We start from the raw sequence: 23,622 nt of genomic DNA, 5'->3' as shown, positions 1-23,622 counted from the left end.
CATTTTGGTGAATAAGATCTGTAAATTTCGGATTTCCTAGCATGTGGATATGGGAAAATGCCAGAAATGTGCTTTCCCATATAATTCGCAATCGTTTAGGGCAGAATGTACGGATCTCATTTATATACACCTACGATTGTATCTTTTTGTGAAAACTCTCCCATTCGAGATCGCCCGCCAGCATATACGTACGTACATGTACTGCCAAAATAAATGCTACACTAATGATTTTCATCAAATTTACGTTTCAACTCATTCAGGTATTTGGTGTCAAATTGAACGAAATTATTTGCACAGACCAATAGCTGTTTACATATACGTATGGAAGACAAATAACAGTAATGTCTGCAGCTGACACGCGCCTTGCCAAAACACGTATTGTTCATATCCAATGAACTATACATTTGTAGCTTTTCCTCGACCGGGTCTGTGGAATCTGGTTTTATGGTTTCGGAAGTTTGGGATCCGTGGCTCATGTGATTGGAACCAGAGTGTGGCGTGTGGTTTTTCTACGCACATGCGCTCAAATTGGCGGGAAATGTATCTCAGAAGTGTGTCGGTGGTTTGTATTTAGGACAAGTTTGTCTCTAAAGAAGTTCAACGTCCCCAATGACGAATACAAAATATATATATATATATATATATATATATATATATATATATATATATATATATATATATATATATATATATATATATATATATATATATATATATATATATATATATATATATATATATATATATATATATATATATATATATATATATATATATATATATATATATATATGGCTTTTACTTAAGATATCCACTTATGAAAGCGATTCCTATCTAGAGAACCGGTAAATGTAGCGTGCTGTGAGACAACAAACGAGCGAAATCTCATATTCAAAGAGAAAGTAAGTTCTAAATTCCTTCGAATTTCGGGCACACTGAAAACGCTGATTCTCGACGAAATGTCCGTTTTTCTCAAAGCACTGCAAGTGAAATACTGCGATACTAATCGAAGGAGGTTTCTTATTGTTTGATATTGCTATGCGATCTACCATTGAACGCACCGTTCGGAGTTTCACTCTTGTGATTGACAATATTCGGTCCCGCCCACCGTTCGCGGTGTGAGGAAAACCTACAACAGGGCGGCACGAAAAGCATTATGCACAGTGGAAACTATCCAAGTAGCGTGAGGCGACAGTAACGGTGGATTCTAGGCGACCTGGAGACATAAACAACGAACGGGCCCATATAACGCACCCGAAAACGTAAGCTGGCGAGAAGAGATATACTGTTGAACTCAGTTTGTGGCCACAACGGTTGAGTGTACTCCAACAGGATCACGCGTGGTAACTTTCAGCAAAGTTCCTTATGTTTATATGCTATAGTGCATATATTCATACGATTCCTGATGAATGAGGAAAAAAGTTGCAAAAACTTCGTATCGGCGTTTGATTCATAGGATTGTAAGTTCCAGATTCGGGACTTGGTATTTTTTGTCTAACAGTTGGGAGATACATAATCAGTCAAGCTGGCGATATACAATATGGTGCACTGCGCGGGCTGCGAGCGCCCAATTTTGGACCGCTTTTTGTTGAACGTTCTGGACAGGGCATGGCATGCCAAATGTGTCCAGTGCTCAGACTGTAAGGCTAATCTAACGGAAAAGTGTTTTTCCAGAGATGGCAAACTTTTCTGCAGAAATGACTTTTTTAGGTAAGATTCATGTTGTTTGATTTGTTTTTTTGATGTTTTCACCTAGACAGTGATATAAATATTCAGGTGTCAACCTGTGATTTCAGGATGTTTAAACTTTTTGATTACACGTCCAGGTGCTGCTTAAATGTGCACAATATCAGCGATATTAGTTGCAAAAAGGTCCCCATATACATCAATAGGCTGATCATAAAAAATCATTGCGTACTTTTGTTTGAGTTTTGATGGGCCACAGAGTGCCCACATCTATGCACTAACAATGCTTTTTAAATGTTTCATTTCCAAGTATCTAGTTTTTCTAAAACACAAGCTAGTTTGTCACGAATTGCCTGTTTCACGTGAATATGTGTTAAACTTCGCATGTCTGGTTTTGTTGAACGTACCTTTCAGATAGGCGAAAACTTTTATTTCTAGTTTGGCTTTATACGACATTTTCAAGCTCCTTATGGGAGCCCATATTGTATTTTTGCTGAATGCACCTTTTCACAGAATTTGACAAAAGCACGCGATCGTGATGTACTAAAAACACCAAGCGGTCCGTATTAAAGTTTTCGGACCAAAAAAGAAACGTGATTGACCTTGTCTTCGAAAATAGATATATGGTATTCTAAATCCTGTATCCTTAAAGGCAATCGCTTCGTTTTTTCCTTGTTTTCTAAGTGTTTCTGCGTATTCAGTTCTATATAGTATAGATGCGCTATAGCGTGTGAGAGATATGTTAGGTGGAAAAAAGGCTGCCACAAAACGGACGAGGTACATAATGTAGGCTACAATTATTATCACGGTGTCGTGTCTGCAATTAGTTCATTTCAATAATAAGTGCATGTATCGCTTCACCAATTATCGAAATAAGTGAAATAAGTGGTAAGCATTAAACAATTTATTGTGTATTTTTCAACGCGGTTAAAAATTTACGTGGCGCTGTAAACGTCATGCGTTTTTCTATATCATTCAACGCATTAGTCCATGGTTCTGTTGTCCACATATGCCCAAAATTAACGAGGATACTGCATCGATCTCGAAAGTGCTTTTTGATTCGATGTGGTTGTTTTTGTGTATTCGATGTCCGACTGATGTAAACTGTATCCTTTTGCGATTCTCAGTATTTTGGCCCGTGTGGTTCCAAGCAGCCACACCTGTCTCCTGATTTCACTTCATAAACAGTTTACCGTGCGCCGTTGAAGACTCACCTATAATTACTCAAGAGATACAAATAGCTTCAACCGTTTAATGGTTGTGCAAAGCAGATCTCAAAAATATTCCGGTTTCACCAAACAGCCGTATTACATGCTCGTGCGGTTCTGCGCCGAACACAGGATGTCCCAAAATTTGAATTTACAGATTCGTGAAATTGGCTCGCGGAACAATCGCGAAAGCAATTTGGAAAGATGATTCCTCTTCGAACTGGCTCCAGTTTTGAAAAAATCGTGCACCGAACCCGGATGTTGAAATGAATGAATAATTTTGAGAATTAATATGATTTTTGAAAGAGTAATCGAGTGTTTGAAATACGAAATTTGAGTTTCATTGAAAAATTGAATATGTCTGAATCTATTTGAAAACATCTTCCTGGTAGTAAAGCACAGTATAATAACGATTATAATCTTTCCTAGATTGGGTAAAAGATTTTTCAATTGGCCAATTCAATATCTTCTAAATCGCATTTTAATTAGAGTAACCAAAATGTCGAAAAGTTACCAGGGTTTCCATAATAATGATGGATGTGAAAAAGCAGTCTAGTGTATTCATCTTTTTTTAAGAATAGTATTTTGTCGGAAGCTATTAGTTTTTAATGACCAAAACTTCGTAAATATTTTCACTAACATGCAGGCGCATGGGAGACGAGTAATTATTCTTAATTCATTGTTTATTTGACACAGAATTAGCGCTCGTTTTCACAGGAAATGTTACATTCGTGCCGCGGTGTTTGTAGCGGTTTTTTTCTTGAGTTGAAAAGTGTTGCGTTTCTCACCTCAAATAACCGAGGCATTTGTTACCCGTCGGCTGGTTTATATCTGAACTGGAAATTCAGCTGGTGAAACGTCGTATACACCACAGGCAACCGCTGAAACATGTGTTGCTCAAGTCGCTTGCTCTAAATATCGTAGAATAAACTTGTCAAAATAATTAAAACACTAGCTTTGGAAGGGGAAATTTTTTCTATGTTTTGCTTTCCTATTCGGTAGAATATCAATCATCATTAATCAAAGTCGAAATATGGCCTGTGTAACAAGTACAGCAATTAGAAAACTAAAAAACTTCCTTAATATTTTTGAAAATGATTGTTTAGATTGTCCCAGTCAGTCATATACTGGGTTAGAGAACGTGCGGAAAGCAGCCGAGAGGCGTAATTATCAGACACTTAATAAAGTTTTCCTCTTCGGCGTCGCCTCTGAGCGAAACAGACTGCAAAACTTGTGATAATTTTATTGCGATCTGAAGACTCCGCTGAGAAACGTGACGGAGTAATTGTATTGTAATTTGCACGTTAAGTGACGCATCTGCCTCGCGGAAATCATCGCAAAAAAACGGGAAATAACGCACAAAAAACGTGTAAAAGTCCATGGACTTATCGAACTTGTATTATGTACTGACGTAAAATTGAACATCAAACCGTGTGAAACTGATGTGGTGTACAAAGGGTCATACGTATAATCACATATGATCGATTGTTGGTTGCAGGTGCGTCCCGATCCGCTGGTCCAGATATATTTTTGAAATGGCACCACCCGCCGTATTCCCGGTTTAACGGTGACCACTGGCCGGTTTGCAGGTGTTTTCCCTTACAAATGCGTCCTCTGTTACACTTGCAAACTTGTTCAACTGAAAGTATCCCTGAGACACAGGCTGATTAAACATACTATAGTTTACTCTTGTCGAGAATCGACGTCTCCTTCATTTCATTGCCATCATATACGTGTCACACGAGTTACCTATATAAACGTATGTATCTAGTTCGCCGTTAGCCGCGTAAGTTGTGTCAAGTTTGTGTCAATATAAATCATTAATATTTCATAAATTTTTTGTTTGAATTTGTAAAGTCAAGTCGTCGCGTACCACACCCCTACACTTCCGATAAATACAGTTAAACATGGTGCGGCATAAATCGAAGTCATTTATTTCATGGAACGGATGACAGAATTGACCAGATTTTTGTCGTAGTCGTGAATCCGGCTCATTTGTACTTGTCAACGTTCACGTTGTACCTTTGCCGGGTCGTTGTTGTGTTCGGGATCATTCTGTCGACAGCCATCATTAATCATCGTCGGCCGAATTTGCCAGGCTTGCCAATCACTCGCTCAATGTTATTGTCAAATACCCCTGTGTTAACACCAATGTTAAATCGTGGTTAAACGTTGTTTTTCATATGAAATAGCTTTATTTTATTTGCCGGTGTCTTAGTCGCCAACTACTGCGTGAATGAGGCAGCTGAATTTACATTTCCAACGAATACGCTATACGTCCTTCACCTTCATCGGATCCTCCGATGAGGTTTAATTTGTCTAGCCAATTAAACTCACGTTTCAAGTTTTGCGTGATCTCATTAAACAATCTTGCCTGCAACGACAATTTCGTATCAAACAACTTAAACGCTAAATGACTTGCAAACGATTTCCGCGTGAGATATCATATTGCGACCGAATTTCCTTTGAATTTTACAAATTTCCGATACGCCTGAATGAGATTTTACACGTAAAAGCGTTCGAAGGTGTCATGAAAGTCCTCATTATCAATAGTTCATTTGGAATTGTCTATAAACACGATAGAGAAATCCACGCCAGATCGATAATCAAAGCCCTCAGGGCAGCATCTGTCTCCGTCGTATGATAGACGAATATTGCAAAAGTATAGATTTTAATTCGTGCCCTCGTGACGGCGATTGATCTCAAGTTTTTCAGTCTTGAAATAAGTTGAGCGTATTAAACGTTTTGGCGTTTCTAAATACACAGCCCGCCGGTGAAAATTTGATTTCTCACCATAACCGCGGGACGTCGACGATGGCGGTAACGTTTCTTTCGTCGATACTTTTTATATTTTGAATAAAACCATGGATAATAGCGTGTCATTCTTCGGAGGTGGAGTTGTTGTAAACGATGTTCCATCGCCGTCACTTCTACCAAAATTCTCCGGCAGCAACCGTGTGAACCACGCCGGTTGCTTTGTCTTCGGCCGCCATTTGCTCCTCACTTCACTGTCTTTACTTCGACGTCTTAAATTTCTCGCAGAAAACAGACCCGAGTAAATAGGAGAATCCCCGATTCACTAAACGGTTTAGATTTACATGCTTCTAGCTGAAGAAACCGGGTGAAGATGTAGGTAGATAGTATTCAAGGCGCAATCGACGACCGAGCGTCTTCTCTGATCTTGATACAGTTTTATGGCTGGAGGAAGTTGTAATATTCCAAGTCACGTTCTGATCGCAACGTGACTAACTCTGTGCAAAAGTTTGATTACTCTTTTAAATATGTTTATATGTAAAAAGACAGTTCTCCGCAAAATTGGAAAAAAGTCAAGTTCAGGCAAAATGATTATATGACTTTTGGAGGCAAAAAGTAGTTATTTGAAAGTTCTAATACAACAACACAAATTATATCTTTCAGGAGATTCGGTACGAAATGTGCCGGTTGTTGTCAGGGCATTTCGCCCAGCGACTTGGTCCGGCGCGCCAGAAATAAAGTGTTCCATCTCAAGTGTTTCACGTGCATGGTGTGTCGAAAGCAGTTATCGACGGGCGAAGAACTGTATGTGCTCGACGAAAATAAATTCATTTGTAAAGACGATTACCTCAGCACCAAGTATCCATCCAGTAAGTATCAGAAATATCAAAAAGAAAAGGTGATGCATCGCGCCAGACGGTTACCACCATTGATCTCAGTCGCTTGGTTGGGTTTTTTCAACCAAAAAGCCATCAGTTTGGCAAAATTGAGTGTGTGTATAAGATGATGTATATATTCTTTCCGGTTAGGACAGAGTTTTTAAGTAAGAAAAACTTAAGCTTAAACAACACCAAAGCTAAAGAAGGATTGTGTGTCACTTTATGCACTATGCGTGATCTGTGGGGCTTTGTGGGGTGAAGAATGCCACAGTATGTGTTCGATCAAAACACACGTTTTTAACAAGAAAACTCCGAACGTATTTTCATGGACACGACTAAGTAGTAGGCTACCCAACACAAAACACAGTACATTTATGTATATATGGATCCGTTGAAATGGTCCGTTAGAGCTGGGGCTAGCCTGGGGTTAATAGTTAGCCCTTCTGACAATAGGTGTCATAATAGGCACGATTTTCCTTGTAATGAGCAATCACATTTCAACTCTCGCGATTAGATCCCAAATGACTATTTGTGCTGATTTTGGCCGAAGGCTATCCTAGAATTGGCAGATGGGACGTTGAATGTCTCTACGCAGCCGATGTATTCGACCAATTTTAACGCGTTTGCTCCCTATTAGAAATCAGGTTGTTAAAACGTGTTAAATGTCAAGTTAAATGTCGCTAAATGTGCTGTTTCCATGTTGTAATCGTTCATAATGTGAAACATAATGATAAATGAATCAATCCATTCGAAACGCTATAAGCAAAATTACGATTAATTTTCTCAAAAGGACGGACGGTTTGGTTCGAACGAATGCAGAAAAAGTTTTCTTTGGAGAACCGTTGGAAAATTGACACCAAGCAGTCTGCGGGCATTTGTTGGAATATCTAATTCTCATTGCTTACAATGAAAACAATTCGGTGTTAATCGAACAACTCGCTTTTCTCTGGAACGTACGCCGAGCAAACTTTCTGAAACATTACTCTGTGTTGTGCAGTAATGCTGGGAGTTGAACAGCTGGGGCCAGTCTACACTGACCCATGCCTAGCTACAGTGTCGCACGCAAACCCTAGTCTCCTTCCCCCATACAGTACAATAGCGCAATATCGACGTGTAACGTAACCGAGACCAAGAAATAAAGCTCCGTATACAATTTATAATAAAGGTGAGAGTATAAACACAGCACCGGCATCGATTTCAGCTTGGGACACTCTTTGCATTCCGTCGCAAGAGTTTGGAGAGTCTAGTTACAAATCAAACTCTCCAGAATAAGGGTGTCTTTGAAGTGCACACTACTGGAAAGGAACAATACGGGTGTTGACAATAGCACCGGCCCAATGTGCTTCGATAATCGTTACCAGTTCCCGCGTTTGTAAATTCAGTAATATTTGCATCGTACCAATAATCAATGTCGTATGAATCTACCGCTTTAACTTTTGGAATCGAGCTGGGGTTTTTAAGAAAAGCAGCCGGCATTCACGCCGTCGCTGAATTATATTACACCGACGTCGTGTACATATTTTTTTCTCAGTAAATATCACCGAAATGTCGGCCAAAATGACTTCAAAGGTCTGGACATTCATTTAAGCGTCAGTTTGGCACTTAGGCGGTCGTTTATAGCTTAAGGACATAGGAAAAGTGGAGACATCGAATGGAAATGGAACGGGCGGCGCTTATACCCTTAGAAATAGAAAGTCGAGACATTTTACGAATACATGCACGGGTATACCCCATAGCCAAGAACAATACCTTAAGAAGTTTATAGCGGTCGCCTATGGCATTTACACATACATAAACATTTCCTCGATTTTGCTTTGATGTTTCCGCCTTGTTTCGGCACCAAGTGAACCATTTGGATTGATACTTATATAGAAAAGACAAATAAATGTATGTATCGGCCGTTGGGGAAATGGTACCTTTGGGCTTGATCACTTCCTGTCTGCGCGATTCCCATATGAAATCTAATCGTGCCCTTTCTAAAAGAGTGTATTTAAAACTGAAGTTGTACAATATGACAAATGCATTGAATAGATAAGTAAGCCATAAAATGAACCCTCTCTGGAATCTTACAGTTGCCTCATTGTCGATTCCTTCGCGGGAATCGTTTTCTGTCCGCTGACTGACTCTGGGTGTCAAAACTATGCCCGAACGGGGAAAATCTGCAAATCTATGGCCGTTTCTTCCCTGCACTTAAAAACCTTATCCTGAAATACTTCTTTTGAACGCGAAGTCCAGGATAATCTTGTAACTTTCATTCTTGTGGAATTCAACGAAGCATGGAAAAATGTGTATTATTGTGGGGAACACTCTACAGTTATGGCCTATCCTACGGTCCGGACATTTCGTGTTTTATATCAAATATAAAGTTCTGGAGTGCCACTTTTCTTGGCTTATTATGGCTTTGATATCTTTCCGCATTGTGTTACAATCTGAATAAAATTAATAGCGGGTGTTTTGTACATTGTTGGTCGATCTTGGAGCTTAGCTTTTATTCCTTGATTGACAGCATGACCTTGTTCACTTTTCAAGCGCCTGCCAGGTAGTGCTATCCCCTTTCTTGACTAAAGGAGCATAGCATATAGACCTTTGTTTGCCCGTGATGTATCCGCCATACAATAGCTGTCAATCACAAGTTTGCCAACCGTATCAGCTTTGCTAAGTTATTCGTCATGTACGGTGCAATGTAAATATCGAAACTGCAAAGCCCAAAGCCGAACGAGGGACAATAAGCTTTTGTGTGGGATTATTATATCCTTTACAATCTCGAAAAATGAATACATGTATTTGTGACTGGTCACATATGAATACATCGGTATTTTGCTATTGCAATTGTCGTATGATACGTCTATACCCGATCGCCTTCTATAGTTTAGCAGAAAAGAATAATTGTGCAAATTAAATCTATTGTGATTTGAATTTGATCTATTCGTTATTTTTTGTACTAACTTTTTTGTTTATGCTCGGTGTTGGAATTGTCTAGCCGCGAAGAATCGAAGAACTCGAAAATTTTAAATGTTCACCCTAACTTGTTATAAAATTTCTATTGTATTTCTATTTTTGCAGATGGCGCGTCACAGTATGAACTACTAGGTAAGAAAATATATGCCCTCAAATATCGTAAGATACAGATTGCGCATAAATATTGAACATGTGTGGTATAGGTCAAGAATAGGTCAAGAAAGAGAGACGAGCTTCATTTGTTTGCATTTTTTATTCGAATGGGACAAACAAATTTTTCTCTGATCGGGGGATAAGCCGGGACCGTTTACCCACGGGTTTCGAGTTTTTATCAGCACGACCACTGTTTACACAGGCGTCCGTTCGAAACGTCTCGGGTTTCCGCGTAAGTCCATGTTTGAGCAACTCATTAGTTACAAGCGTGTAAGAAGAGAAGTAAATCAATGTTTCACAAGCCTGCCCATAAAATCCTACTTATATCAGGACCCCGGATCGATTACTCGGTTCCCTGTGCACCATCCTCAAATCCGACCGATATACTCTACTCCGACTGCGGCTGCTTAATTGTCCTTGTGCAATGAGATGCGAGCCATAGCGCTGCGGTATTATCACTGTCAGCCAGTCTAATCCGTTGGCGATGTTTTCCTATTGTCACCAAACAATAATTTTCCCATAATGTATAATAATCTACGTCAAGCCAGTGTAATGAAGCGATCTGGTACTGGCACCATGTCTTCGGCTCTCACATCAGCGTGCTGAACACTGATAATCGGGCAGTGTTTTAATTCGATTAACTCGTGTTCTCGAATTCGAATACGGGCTCGGAAGATGATGTTGAGTTAAATCATCAATCACGTATAAATAATGTCAAATACAGCGGTTTCTTCAAGTTGTTGAGTATTTCCGTTTACTGTCAAAAACTTCTCCAAAGGACTAAAATGAAACTGAATACCTGAGAAACGTCTCGGTTCTAGGAGCACGTATCGATCATTTATGTTTCGAACTGAAATGTTGTGCTCAGACGAGTGGAAGATGCGTGCTCACTGGGTCGTGAAATAGCCCCATCAGACCTGCTACTGATGCCAGTATTATGACCGTCCTGTAATTGATGGACTTCCCAAGAACCTGGTGAATATCGACGCGCTGCGCCTCAGCCAACGGCCTTCCGATGAATCTTAATATTTTGCCACAAAGGACGTGGTACGATGGCCAATTTTGTCTCATCTCACGACAGTTAATTTTGCAATGCTACATTGCCATAAAGTTGTATTGGTGGTTACCAAGTACAAGTGTTTGACATGGATTTATGGCATTTTGATTAGTTGTGAATATGCGCGCTCATTGCTGTAGTGCGCGAAGGTTTCGAGTTGTCCTGTTCAATTTGGTTTCTACGTTTTACCACTGCATGGTCGTTAACCAGCAACCGGAAGTTAAGATTGAAAACTACGCATACTGAACTTCCCTTTACTAGGAAACGATGATAAGTTCGAATGAAAATCACGAATTTCACTTATTTCACTTTAAGTCGTGATTTTCATTCAGACTTCTCAATATGATCTCTAATGTTGTCGAGTATATATAGTTTGTGTTTAGTAATTTCTAGTCTGGTTTAAACTAGATTTCGATCGTAGCTGGTGGCGCTATGATGAAATGGCACTATACTACTCCTCCAGGGCGTGCCTTGCGATTATTGTCGCTTTCGAATGATTTTCTATCGGAAAACCTCACCGTGACAACTTTCTATTTAAACTGTGAAAAAGCCAATGTTTTCCTTGTGCCTTATACATTATCGTATCGACGGCGTTGGTAAGAGAATCTGAACAGCTGTCGTTTGAGACAATATTGCATTAAAGCCTCTCATCTTGGAGACGTTTTCACTTGTTTTACCCCAATCTACTTTCATTACACAAAACCCAATAAAACGTACAGCATTCCTCCTTAGAAACCTCCTGCTAAATTGTATTTTATTCCATCTCGTGTATCTTTAAACTAACAAATCACTCGACAAAACATAGTATAGAATGCGGAGAGAAATTGTTAAACATTTAATTGAGTTCTTTTTTGCTTTCTATGTCCGAAGGAAACTCGATGGCAAAATGTACAGTGATATAGTATTAGTGAAACATTTGTACCGTTGCGATCTAAAAGAGTTTTACATTTCCTACACGCATGCATGTGTGGTAGAACATACACCCCTTGTTTGAGCATTTGGTCCAGACAGAATGACAGATGAGGGATTAGGCCATGTTTTCCATTCCTTTTATGACGACAACGACGACGGTAAAGCTATTGCCGTATCATGAGCAGATCCACTGTCTCTTCGGATTCTGTCACCAAATCCTGGATGGCTACAAAATTGCATGTTCGCCTCATAGACACTAATCTAGGTCAAAACAATAGTCACGGCGTTCCCCATTGATAATGTCTAACGAGCATGGGATCTCTTGAATTTTAGAAGCCAATGCTACAATCATCTAAAACGAGAAACAGATATATTTTCAGTGTTCAATTATCCAGGAATATGATCCAAATTTGGCTATGGGACTGAAATGTATTGAATTCGTTGGCGTGAATTAGTAACATGTTCAAGGCATGTTTTTCCTATCGTTGTTCGCACCGTGCATAATAAGATAATTCAAATAGTTCGACATTACGCATAACTTGATAACTTGATCGGACCCTTGACATACGACGCTCTCCAGACACACGGGCCATAGTCAACATTTCATAAATCCTTATTGAATCTCGATATTGCTCTTAGACCGATATTCTCATGAAATTTTCATTCGACATATTCTGCGTCATGCAAGCCTCGCAATATCGAATTTCATACACTTTACATGCCGTATAGCATTAAATACTGGACACATTGCCTCGATGAAATGTGCGCCTAAAAGTAATATCCTTTCACGAATGTAAATGTTGTCTATTTTCTTTGTAGTTTCGTCAGATTTAGAGGATAATGATGATATGGACAGCCAGCTAGGTTTAAATGACAATCCAGGTAGTTTATCGGACAAGGAGCCGAGTATTGATGGAGATAGTAATAGTCGAGACGGTTCGACAGCCAGCCATACCCCAACGCTGCAAGCAACGCCTCCTACAATGACACCGACCCCGCACACCCCGAATTCAAACGGCAGTTTAAATCAAAACGGACCAGAGCCCTCTCCTAAAGAGCAGAATAACAATAACACGAACACGAGCAATAAAGAAAATAGTGAAATATCCGGCGAAAATAATTCCGGCGCCAACTCGGAGCCGGAAGGAGCTGGTGGTGTTTCCGGTACGAAAAGGAGAGGGCCTCGGACTACAATAAAAGCAAAACAGTTAGAAACATTAAAGGCAGCGTTTGCAGCTACGCCTAAACCGACTCGACATATACGGGAACAATTAGCTCAAGAAACTGGATTAAATATGCGGGTGATTCAGGTAAGTTTTTATCGAATATTTTACCTTCTTATATTGAGAATGTTCCCTGCAATCGGAGTATATTTCGACCGATGTAAACATGTATATATGTTCTATTTAGGATCGCTGTTTATAAATCATTTACTCGACGAGTGTTTGTATTTACACTTGAGTATTTACGCGAATAACGCAAATTATTTTCTATTGATGCGTTCTCACATAAACCGATCAAAGGCTTGTTTCCGATGTTATACTCCTGGCGAAAATAATTATTTACGAAGACGCCCGATGACCGTTGAAGAACCGTTCTACCAAACACTGAATGTATGGAGGCCGAGGGGTGTAATACGAAAATAGCTTACGTCGTTTTGCTGCAGCCTTTTTTCGTGCAAACATAAAATGCTGCAGAGCGTCGTCCGACAAGATTGCACTTGATAGGAAAATTAATAGATCACCCGAGGGTAGAATGAATTTGATGCACAAATGTTATTTTTCGAGGCGCTCTCGAGTTGGTTTTGTCAGCGCACAGGCGACGCTCAATAACGGGAATCAGTCCCGTAACTGCCTCGTCTGTCAATCAACGTTCTATTGTTTCTTCGGGGATAGTGGGCGCTGTAGCGTGAGCAAATCGTAGCCCCGGTACCCGTCCAACTATGTAATCCCTTCTTCAGTTGTCAAATTCTATTGTCGTTTATATTAAAATCAACGTTGGACATCCATCCCTTCGAGCAGTGTCGTAGTCTGGTACCGACAAAAGTCAAACGGAGTCGATCGGCCGAATGGAAACGTTTTCTTAAGGCGGCGCGGTGAATAATTGATGCCAAAGTTACTCAGACGGATGGAAAAATAACACGTCCCGAGCTATGAAAACATTGGCAAAATAATGGACCGTTTTTCAGGCATAATGCGGCGTGTCTTATGTTATTCCTACTATCGTCAATGGAGTGTGCATGCCGATAAAACGAACCGTCGAACCAGTCGCAATAAAACAAACAAACACAAATAAAGCTTATATGTATTTATGTATATGCGCTCATGTCCAAGCGCCTGATATAGTTTTTTTTTCATTAATCGCTAGAAATGCAATCAATAGAAATCGAAATATTCTTTTCGCATTTTTTTCTATTTATTTAATACGCAAAAATCGGATTTCAAAAACATAAATACATCACCCGAATCAAACCGACTACGGGAAAATCTATTTCTAAGAATCTCGACAAACAATGCTTTCAGTTTTGTTGGCGAATAGAATATATAAATGAAAACTAAATGTATCGTGAAATCAGAATCGGTAATGTGAAACCCATTTGATAAACGTCGTTGCAAATCGCTATTTCTCATTAATCAATGGAGAAATTCTTTCCAGCATTCTATAAGCTTTGGTTACACGATTTGGCAACACCTGCTAAGCGATTTAGTGCACCGACAATAATATGACCATGTTTTTCTGACCAAATTAACGACTCGCAAACGTTTTGAATTGTGCGACAAAAAGATTTCCTCGGCGAAAAATCCACAGCTTGAAATGATGGATGGCTATTTACATTTTCTAAGCTTTAAATCGTCCGCTTTATGCCAATGACTGAGTCGCTGGATCAAATATAACTAGCTGTTTCGACAAATTACAAAACCGTCGATGGTTGATTCGCCTATGATTTATATGCTTTCCTGACTCGTTTCATCTACACACCTTGGGTGTATCCTGTATTATATATGTATATATATCTCACATTGTAAGCAATGCTTCGATATGCAAATCAGTCGGGAATTCACTGGCTTGTCGTTGATAAGCAGTCACCCGAGGAGCCCAGTACCAAGGGTATAGCTGGTCTTAGATTCAGCTATGTTTGAATGTCGACGGCTCGTGAGTTCGACATTGTGTTCGATCGTTGTCAAGCGCTGCCAGTTTCGGTTTCTTGCACTGATTGCTATCACTCTTATATCGGTTGTCGCGCGGGATTAAGTGCTCTGAAATAGCGGGATATATTGGTAAACCGAGATGAAGTTTTCTTGACGAATGCGATTTTAAATTGTGAGCTAAGTGACAGAAATTAGGTTGGCGATTACGCCACGAACGAGTACGGGGCGTTGAGCGCTGAAACTTTAATAGGGGTTACACGATGTACTACCGGAATCGACGTTTACCTAAATGAGCTTGGAATGATTTGCATGAAATAAAAACTGAAATTCTTGTAAGTCCAAGCTGTACCAAATGTACGGAATATTCTCATTCAATGAGATATCATTTGATATTTCAAATCGTCAGCCTGCTGTTTCGAACACGGCCGGTATACAATGAAACATTGTTTGAAAATGACAGGGAAATCTGTGACGTGCATGTTGCTGTCGTTTTGGAGCCGGGTTCTGTCATTACCAGTTCTGCTCTGTCGTCGTCGTGGCGTGTGCCGACGTTTCGAATCCTATAATTAGCGCTTTCGTTGCCACGGCGCGCCCGGATCGTTTCGTACCCTTAAAAACACACCTTAACTCTCGATTAAAATATGATTTGAACATGCAAGTCTGAGACTTAAAAAGCATATCGAATGACTATCTATCGGATTGCCATTACTCTTTTAGGATGGGATATTGGCTTGTTGACGTACATATCTCATCATTGTCAATTCGTTTTGGTGGGAAATCGACAATTAATTTCATTATTTCATAGTAAAAATCACGATCCGCGCAGGTTGTATGCTTTAGGACATCGTGAATCTTCACTGTGCGTCATTGATTTCATTTGCATGTTTTGCTTTATCTTACCAAGCAGGATGCGGGAACGTGCAATGTGTCCGCGTTGAGATATGATGACTTAAGGCTCAGCTCCATTCGCGTATAGTCATATTTGATAATGACTGTATATAGCCCGCAACCTTATCATAATGCAATAAAAAGTTCCAATTTTCACGTCCTCAATCCTGGCGTAAGTCGCTATGAGCAGATTTCTTCTGTCTTGTCTTGTCTTGTATTGCCTTCCCACCACCGGAAGGACGCACCTCAGCCATCATTATTTTCCGATTATCACCTTGCCAAACACTGCGCAGTTCATTGGCTATAATACGGTTAGGCAATTTTTACAGAGTGGCCGAGTTCAAAATCAGACTATTGCAGATTTATTGTTGCAATTCGTTTTGGAATTTTTAGCAGCGAAGTACAATTGTTTAGCGCATAGAAACTTTTACGTCGAAAGGAATTCGTGAGGAGACTAAATGCAAAACCGCGTGCCATTCAACTCCCATGCAAATCAAATGCTTAGTTGGCTTTTATGTTTATTATCACAAGGTATCTTCCATGTTTTCATTAGTGTTGTCAAAGCACGGTCCGATAAGGGTTATTTACTGTCGTTTGTATCTACAGTTTCCGTGCGTTGCATGAAGAGTAGCTCGCCGTATACCATTTTCAGACGACAAGAATGATGTCTTACACATCGCGTGTCTATTTAATAGTAGCGTTACGACAGTACTTTTCATTTTTTTTATTCTCCAAACTATATAATTATTCAAATTCAAAAACAATATTCAATAACTAATCGTTTATTTATCTTTCTATCCGTCAGGTATGGTTTCAAAACAGGCGGTCGAAGGAAAGACGGATGAAACAACTCAGTGCTTTAGGAGCCAGAAGACATTTCTTCAGAAATCCTAGACGAATGAGGGCTCTTCGGGCCGGCATGGGCGATCTTGACCCAGATGGCCAAGATTTCGGTGGCCCAGGCTTCAATTATTTTGGAGGTAAGCATTTCCCTCTATACTGATATGTGTATAAACGGTGCACGCGGATTTTTTTCCACAGTATGAATTGCTTTTTTCGCGACCCTGCAACCACGCCATCCGTGGTGAATGGCGTGTGTTTTTGAATTGGGTTTTCATTTACAGGCTTCCGCCTCGATGTATTAACCGCCTTTTCAATAGGGATCCAGTTTAGTGGGACACGTTGCATATAGAGTGATTATAGAAGTCGTCGAAGACCTTTTCCCCTTTCATGGAGACGACGTTTTTAATCTCTAAAAGTGTGAACTACAATATTTTTTGTTACTCCGCATCTTAAATCGTTGAATGGTCTCGGGGATGGAACGCCCCCAGTTCCGTTCGCTTTTCACTGGAATACCACAAAGGGGTCAGCCGCACAATGGCATTCCCACGGTCATTCTCCTAGGGCTATACATCCACAAACAAATACTAAATATAGTAACACACTGCATTCTTTCGATGTTGAACGAAATGTCTTGACGAGGTTTACCAAACCCGATAATTTATCAGTTCTTTCTGAGCTGAAAAACTTATTTCCATGGATTCTAGTTTTGCAACATTGATACCCATACCCATTGATGGGTATCCGGGTGATTTCTCGTGCCATACCATTATTGTGACATTTCGGCTCTGCACTGTCTTATTTGACTCTGCTTAACCATTGATAATCTGCTTATCCACTGTTATTTCAACGGTCTCTGTACCAACAGCGACTTGCCTCAAAGAAAACTGTGGCAAAACACATTTCTCCCCGGCGGACACGAAAATGTAATTAAAATATTTATACAAGCGTTAATCCAATGGCACGGTGGGAGTAATGTCAATTTTTCCATTCTGCATCATATGCGAACTTGTAAGCGAAATGCCTTTGAGTATATTGTAGTATTTAGACGTATTTTTGTCAGGGGAATGAACTCATACAAAGGTCTATTGGATGACGAAATCAGTTGATGATTTCAAATTCATGAAGAAGTTAAATATGCATTCAGCGATGTACTTAAGAAAGTAAAAGATCCATTATCTAATTTATTCCACTTGACCATGTGATTGCTACGTATACAACGCTGTAACTAATGTCAATTTGTGTCCTTCTGTTGGCGATAATGTCCAAGAAATTCTCTATTCAAATTACCATTTTGGGCTAATCTAGACGTAGGGGTCTCTCCGCCTGCTAAGAACATTACCGCGAAGGCCATTAACTTCTGATCATCGTTACGTCGTTAAAGCATTATACCATTGTCTCCGTTCGAAATGAGAACACTTTAGGTAACGACCTAATCACCACTTCAACCTCTCTCGCGGCCCAATGAAATTTAGACCCCCTTTCAATGCAAATAGACTGATAAACCTTCATTCATCTTACATCTGTGATTTCTTCAGTTGCAAATGACCGAAGTAATCGGGAGAGTTCAAAGATGCACAGTGCGGATGCGACTGTATTGAGTTATCGACGACTTATTACTTCACATCTTTGAAGAATTTATTAAATCTTTGTCTTTGTGTTGATAGCGATTGACGATTTGTGGTTAATTTCGCCGTTTGCCGAGAGACATAACACGATAATCGCCGCTTACTAATTACGTTCTCAAACCCGCGGCGTTTTCACCGAAATGGCAAAAATTCGGCCAAATAGCTCACCATGTCCTCGTTATTTTAATGGTACTACATACTGGCAGGCTATATTCCCCAAGGCTAACCTATCGAGCGTTCAGAGGCCAAAAGTCCCCATTTATATTTCATCGGACAAATCCTTTGAGATCGTTTGTCGGATAATCAAATCGTCGTGTATAGCCAACACCTTGGGCGAAAGATCCTGTCTTCGATGATGAACGGATATGCCGAAACAGCAAAAAATTTCGGCGCGTACTGAAACATCCACTTTGCTGTCGCAGCACGATAAAGCTTTGGAAACAAAATATTCAAAAATATGTACGTTGTTGGACTATAGGCGTTGAACTTTTGTCGATGCACGAAACAGAATCATTTATTTAAAAACTGCCACGTTAGTTTGTTGATCGGCCTCATTTACTGAACTGAAATGATGCCGTACTGGCCTCGTTATATAATTATTTAATTACTGCAGTATTCCGTGGTAAAATTATCCGTCGAAAACAGTTAATGTAATTGTTTGCCCTGTGCTCAAGCATTACCAGGTTCAATTTTCGATCATTTTCGGTTTTGATTGACAGCTAGGATATATTTTCTTGCCTTTTCTCTACGTAGATTTTTATTTCGTTGGTTAATCCCAGGTAAAAGCTTTTCCGAAAATGATGTAATGTGCCCTTTAACAAAATTAAACCAGTTCGATCCAATTTCTTTCAAGATTTCATTTTCATTCTATGTTTAGCCCTTGGAAGCGAACTCGAATTAGTAACAGTGTACTCGAGACACCTCTGATTTGCGACGAAATGGTTTACGATGGTCTGACATTGTTTTTCAGTTGTACTGAGAGTTTTTACGATGTAAAATACGTTGTACTCAAACTGCAATATAAATGACTGCTCATTCATGCAAGGCGTTATCCCAGAATTCTACTAAAATCCAAATTTACAACCGTACAACATTTTAATCGGGACATTTGCCATGATTTATGGAGTTGAGTTTTGTGAAGTTGCATGTTCGCCTTTTATACTAGCTGTCTTTATGGGACGGGGATATTGGGCGAATTAACTGGTGATGCTGTACGCATACAAAACTTGTAATTTGAACATGATAACCATAATGGAGCTGTCGCGGCTCGTTTTGATCGGATGTCAGATGGTCCATGATCCTGAATTTTGCAGACGAAACGCCGATAATCGGTGTTGAACAATCACGCGATACGTTAGCAATCTAAAACTACCGTTTAAGAATTTTCACTCCTTGAATGTTTCTTGGAGCTGTTTTTTGCCGATCAAAAATGTATATGAAACGTATCTTGTATTTTCCAGATAACGGCCAAGACTTTTATCCGCCATACCAAGGATACGGCGATTTCTTTCCCGGACAAGGTCAAGGCGAACCTGGAATGAATTTTCTGCCAGCCACAGGCCCGGCCGGATTGGAACACGCCATGCCCCCAGGTAATTACCCCTCATATGCATGAACAATTTCAAAAATGTATGTCTTGCTATAGGCTGAGATCGTTGTCTTTGCGTGTTAGCAAGCTTCCTTCCACTGTTATAAAACTATAAGCGAAGGGATTTAAGTAGATGGTACTTGTTAAAATTTATTGGCTATACTGCGTCGTTGGCTTACTGAAGAGGACATTTCAAGTTGGTGTAAATACGATGAAAGCACATTCAGTTAGATTACGGCGATAACCAAGTTTAAGCTATTATGTTATCAAATCCTGCAGGCTCTTACTCGGTGATTTAATCGGGGTAAAATGTAAAAATCGAGTTTTTTTTTCTTTTGGCCACAGATGAACCCTTCTAGTTCGGGGTTAAACTCTTTTTTTCGAACCGTTACGTTAGTCATTGACTCACCGATAACTCGCCGCGTGATCGAACATTGAAATCGAATATACCCCATTAATCAGCAAATTCCGTCAGGAATGAGACAAAATTAGATTTCTTTTCATATCGCTGTTTCACAACATCATTTCGGTTCCAAGTTCGCATATCGGTTACCATTTTCAGATTCATATTTTCGATTTGATTTCCATAAATGTAAAATCTAATAGTGACGTATCCGTTCTTTATAAAGCGTTGGGGGAAATGAACGAAGTTTGTGCAATTGGGAAATTTTGCAGATCTAAGTTTTTTGAGGCATTCGTTTGGTGGAAACATCGCTACCCGATTGGTTCTGGCACTGAAAATGAAGTCGTGTACGATATCATAATTGGATATCGCGTCTTGGTGGCCCGAATATATCAAAAGCAGGAATATGAAACACAAATTGTGCAAAACGTGTATATATATATATATATATATATATATATATATATATATATATATATATATATATATATATATATATATATATATATATATATATATATATATATATATATCATAAATAACTATAAACCATTAGCAACGCAGGTTTCGGCATAAGTACAAGTTACGTAACAATTTGTTTGATTATGAAGAGCATACCTCGAATACCAATGCCAATTGTAAAGTAAGCTTGAAGGTGACTATACCGGCGGTGGGTACCTGAGGGCCATAACCAATTATATACCAATTACTAATCGTATTTCCCCCCAAAACGTCAGCTGCTGTAACAGATATTTGTATACCTGCTGTATTTAAGATTTATTCAGCCCCAAGTGCGCTCTGCTATGATAATTATTGCTATCCCGCCTGGTAAAACACAAATATTTTCCGAGCTTTCTTAGAGTTTGTAACAAATCCGAACAGTTGTGTGGTGAGTTCGCGTTACCGACATACGCGCATGTCTTTCAACCGGGATGTGCAGGGTGTCATCTAGGCGCCGGATATACTAGTATTACTCGCACGATAAACACTAACACGCTGGGCAGAATCCCGCGCGTAGTAAACCCAGACGAGCGAAAGTCAAACAAAACTCCCCGAGTTCGAGAGTAACACCCTTTTTAACACCCGAGAGTAACAGAATGTTTGCACTTCGAAAAGGCAAATTTAAACTTATCGTAATTTTGTGTTTTTAGCTAAGTCATCGTGCCGTCGCCAATGGGATTGGTGCAGATTCGGTAGTAGGTAGACCTTGCGTACTATGCAAACTTTCTCATAATCATGATCGCATAATGTTTTGTAGCGCTTTCCTAGTACACTATACGCTTCTTGCTAATCAATGTAGCATCGCCTTGAGCTTGGTAAACTGAAAAACAAGAACTCGAATAAGATACAGACATATATAGACAGTGGGATAAAACTTCGGAAACCCACAATGAAAATAAAGGTTTAAAATTCATTCCGAATGCATTCATGGCTAAATTAATCTTTATTGTAGGTTTCCAAGATATAATATTATATTATATATTATTACATATATAACAAAGAATTGTTTATATTCAGTCTCTGATACGTTTACGAAGGTTTATGGGTGTTTTCTATATGACATTAGACTACCTAACCAGGGAGGTGGTACACACTCCCGACTCATTGATCTAACTAGTTTTTAATCAACAAGCCTCGAAACGGACGCTTTCGCGAAATCTAAAAGATTCATTTCCTTTTTCTTATTTTTATTATCGGTATGAACCTCTATGTATATAATCCTAAATTATAGTATATAACATGATAACAGGTGTGTGTACGAGTACATAACTCCTCAAATCGACGGGAGTTAAATTATTATTAATATCAAATATCTATTATTAGCTTCATCTCACCTGTGCCAGAATGCCGATTATCAAGCAATTAGCGTGTTGATTATTCACTAATAAGCGCTAAACTTATCAGTACGAAGTTCTTGATGTATTCAAAAGTTTCCCATGGAGAGAGGGCATTCGTAAAGTCTGATAGAATGCACCTTCCGATATGGCATCGACGTTTATGAACTCTTTCGATATATTTCATGCAATAATCTTTCTTTGCTTTGTTAATTGTAGGAGGAATCGGCCCAGACGGACAGTTTATTCCACCTGGTGAAATGATGGGACCTGCTTCAAGTCCCGAACCGATGTCGCAGATGCCGCATCCAGACGGTCCATTCGGAAACGGGCTCCCTCCGCGTTCTATAGCCGGTTCAAATTTTGGACAGCTTTCTCATCCGCCGCACCCAGAAATGACTGAGGCCTGGTGACTATACCGCCACGAAGAGGAGCGCAGGCTCGGGCGTGAAAATGCAAGTGGAACATAAAAGTCGGTTTTTATGTTGAACCCACAAAACAGGGTATATAATACATTCGCGGTTGACACTTAAAAAAACTTTTTAAGACAACTTGGTGCTGCCATAAACAACCGTGGGTAAAAGCTCGTTGGCCACTGCCGCGGACCTGAGTGCAATTGTAAATTTTATTCACAAATGGAGAAAAATCACTCCGATTTACAGATGTGTAAACACTAGAATACACTTCAACAACTCGTTAATCGACGAAGCAATTATATTTGGTATATTTTTCCAAAGAGAATTAAAAGAAAAATATTGAAACGGAACTATATTATTGTTGCATAATCTTTCATCAGTGATTACTAATATATTCCAGAGTTGTTTACACAAACAAACAGTAAACATCGTCATCGCACGACGCCGGTAATTCGGCCGAAAAATGTATAAAACGTGTAAATAATGTACAAATAATAATGATAATTGTATATGAATGACATACTAAGCGATCTCGGGCGATAGATATAATTTTATGTTTAAAAAAAGATGATGAAATTTAAAAATGTTCGCTTTTGCGAGCAGTAATGTATTAGTTTAATGGATATCTCCACATATATTATAAATATACATAAATATATATATATATAATTATATATTATACAGTATGTAAAGTAAACCTCGTAATGTCACGTGTTTTGGGTAAAAGTATTATGTTTCATCCGTGATCAATTTTATTTTTTTGTTTTTTTTGTTTCACGATTTGGCTGCTCGATAGCTGAGACTGTGCCTAACGTGAAAATAATAATATTATGTGGTCGATGTTTTTGTGGTTCTTCCCCAGAATAAAATTGCGTTTTGATAAAACCATGACAATAATACAATAACGATAATACTGATATGATGATTAAAGTGACTTTTGATTCAATGAATTTCGGATCCTTATATCATCTTTTTAACCGATGTAGAACTCTAAAGGACTTCTACTGCTTAAAGAACTAGTCTTGGAAAGAATAAAGATGCCAAAATAATGTCCTAAATTTCCGTGTTTTCTTTTTTCAATTTTTGAGAAGTCAAGGATAGGAATTTGTGACTGCGATATTATCAATAAAATGTCAAGGAATGTAGTTTTTTCTCTATAACGCTGAGGATGTTCAGAACAGAATAATAAGTAGTGCTCAAGTGTTATTCTATGTGGATCAGCCCCATTCAACAATTATATCCTATCTCCTATATCACTCAACGATTATA

At 39.2% G+C, this 23,622-nt stretch overlaps 1 protein-coding gene across 1 annotated transcript; it reads left to right on the top strand.

The window, feature by feature from the left end:
- Positions 1-1,540: 1,540 nt before the first annotated feature.
- On the top strand, positions 1,541-22,918 carry LOC141899939 (LIM/homeobox protein Lhx5-like). Its single transcript, XM_074786577.1, has 8 exons — positions 1,541-1,710; positions 6,312-6,517; positions 9,590-9,616; positions 12,426-12,916; positions 16,449-16,623; positions 19,572-19,703; positions 21,254-21,298; positions 22,157-22,918. The coding sequence occupies exons 1-8, from the start codon at positions 1,541-1,543 to the stop codon at positions 22,348-22,350; spliced, it is 1,440 nt and encodes a 479-aa protein (XP_074642678.1). The 3' UTR covers positions 22,351-22,918.
- The last annotated feature ends 704 nt before the right edge of the window (positions 22,919-23,622 follow it).

This window comes from Tubulanus polymorphus, chromosome 2 (genome assembly GCF_964204645.1).
Source record: "Tubulanus polymorphus chromosome 2, tnTubPoly1.2, whole genome shotgun sequence".
Lineage (NCBI taxonomy): Eukaryota > Metazoa > Nemertea > Palaeonemertea > Tubulaniformes > Tubulanidae > Tubulanus > Tubulanus polymorphus.
Note: the sequence above shows the minus strand (reverse complement) of the source record. Positions and strands in the feature narration are given on the sequence as shown.

Coding starts and splice junctions, on each gene's coding strand:
- LOC141899939 (XM_074786577.1), top strand. CDS start 1,541: ATGGTGCACTGCGCGGGCTGCGAGCGCCCAATTTTGGACCGCTTTTTG. Junction 1,711..6,311: donor TGCAGAAATGACTTTTTTAG/GTAAGATTCATG, acceptor TATATCTTTCAG/GAGATTCGGTACGAAATGTG. Junction 19,704..21,253: donor GGAACACGCCATGCCCCCAG/GTAATTACCCCT, acceptor TTGTGTTTTTAG/CTAAGTCATCGTGCCGTCGC.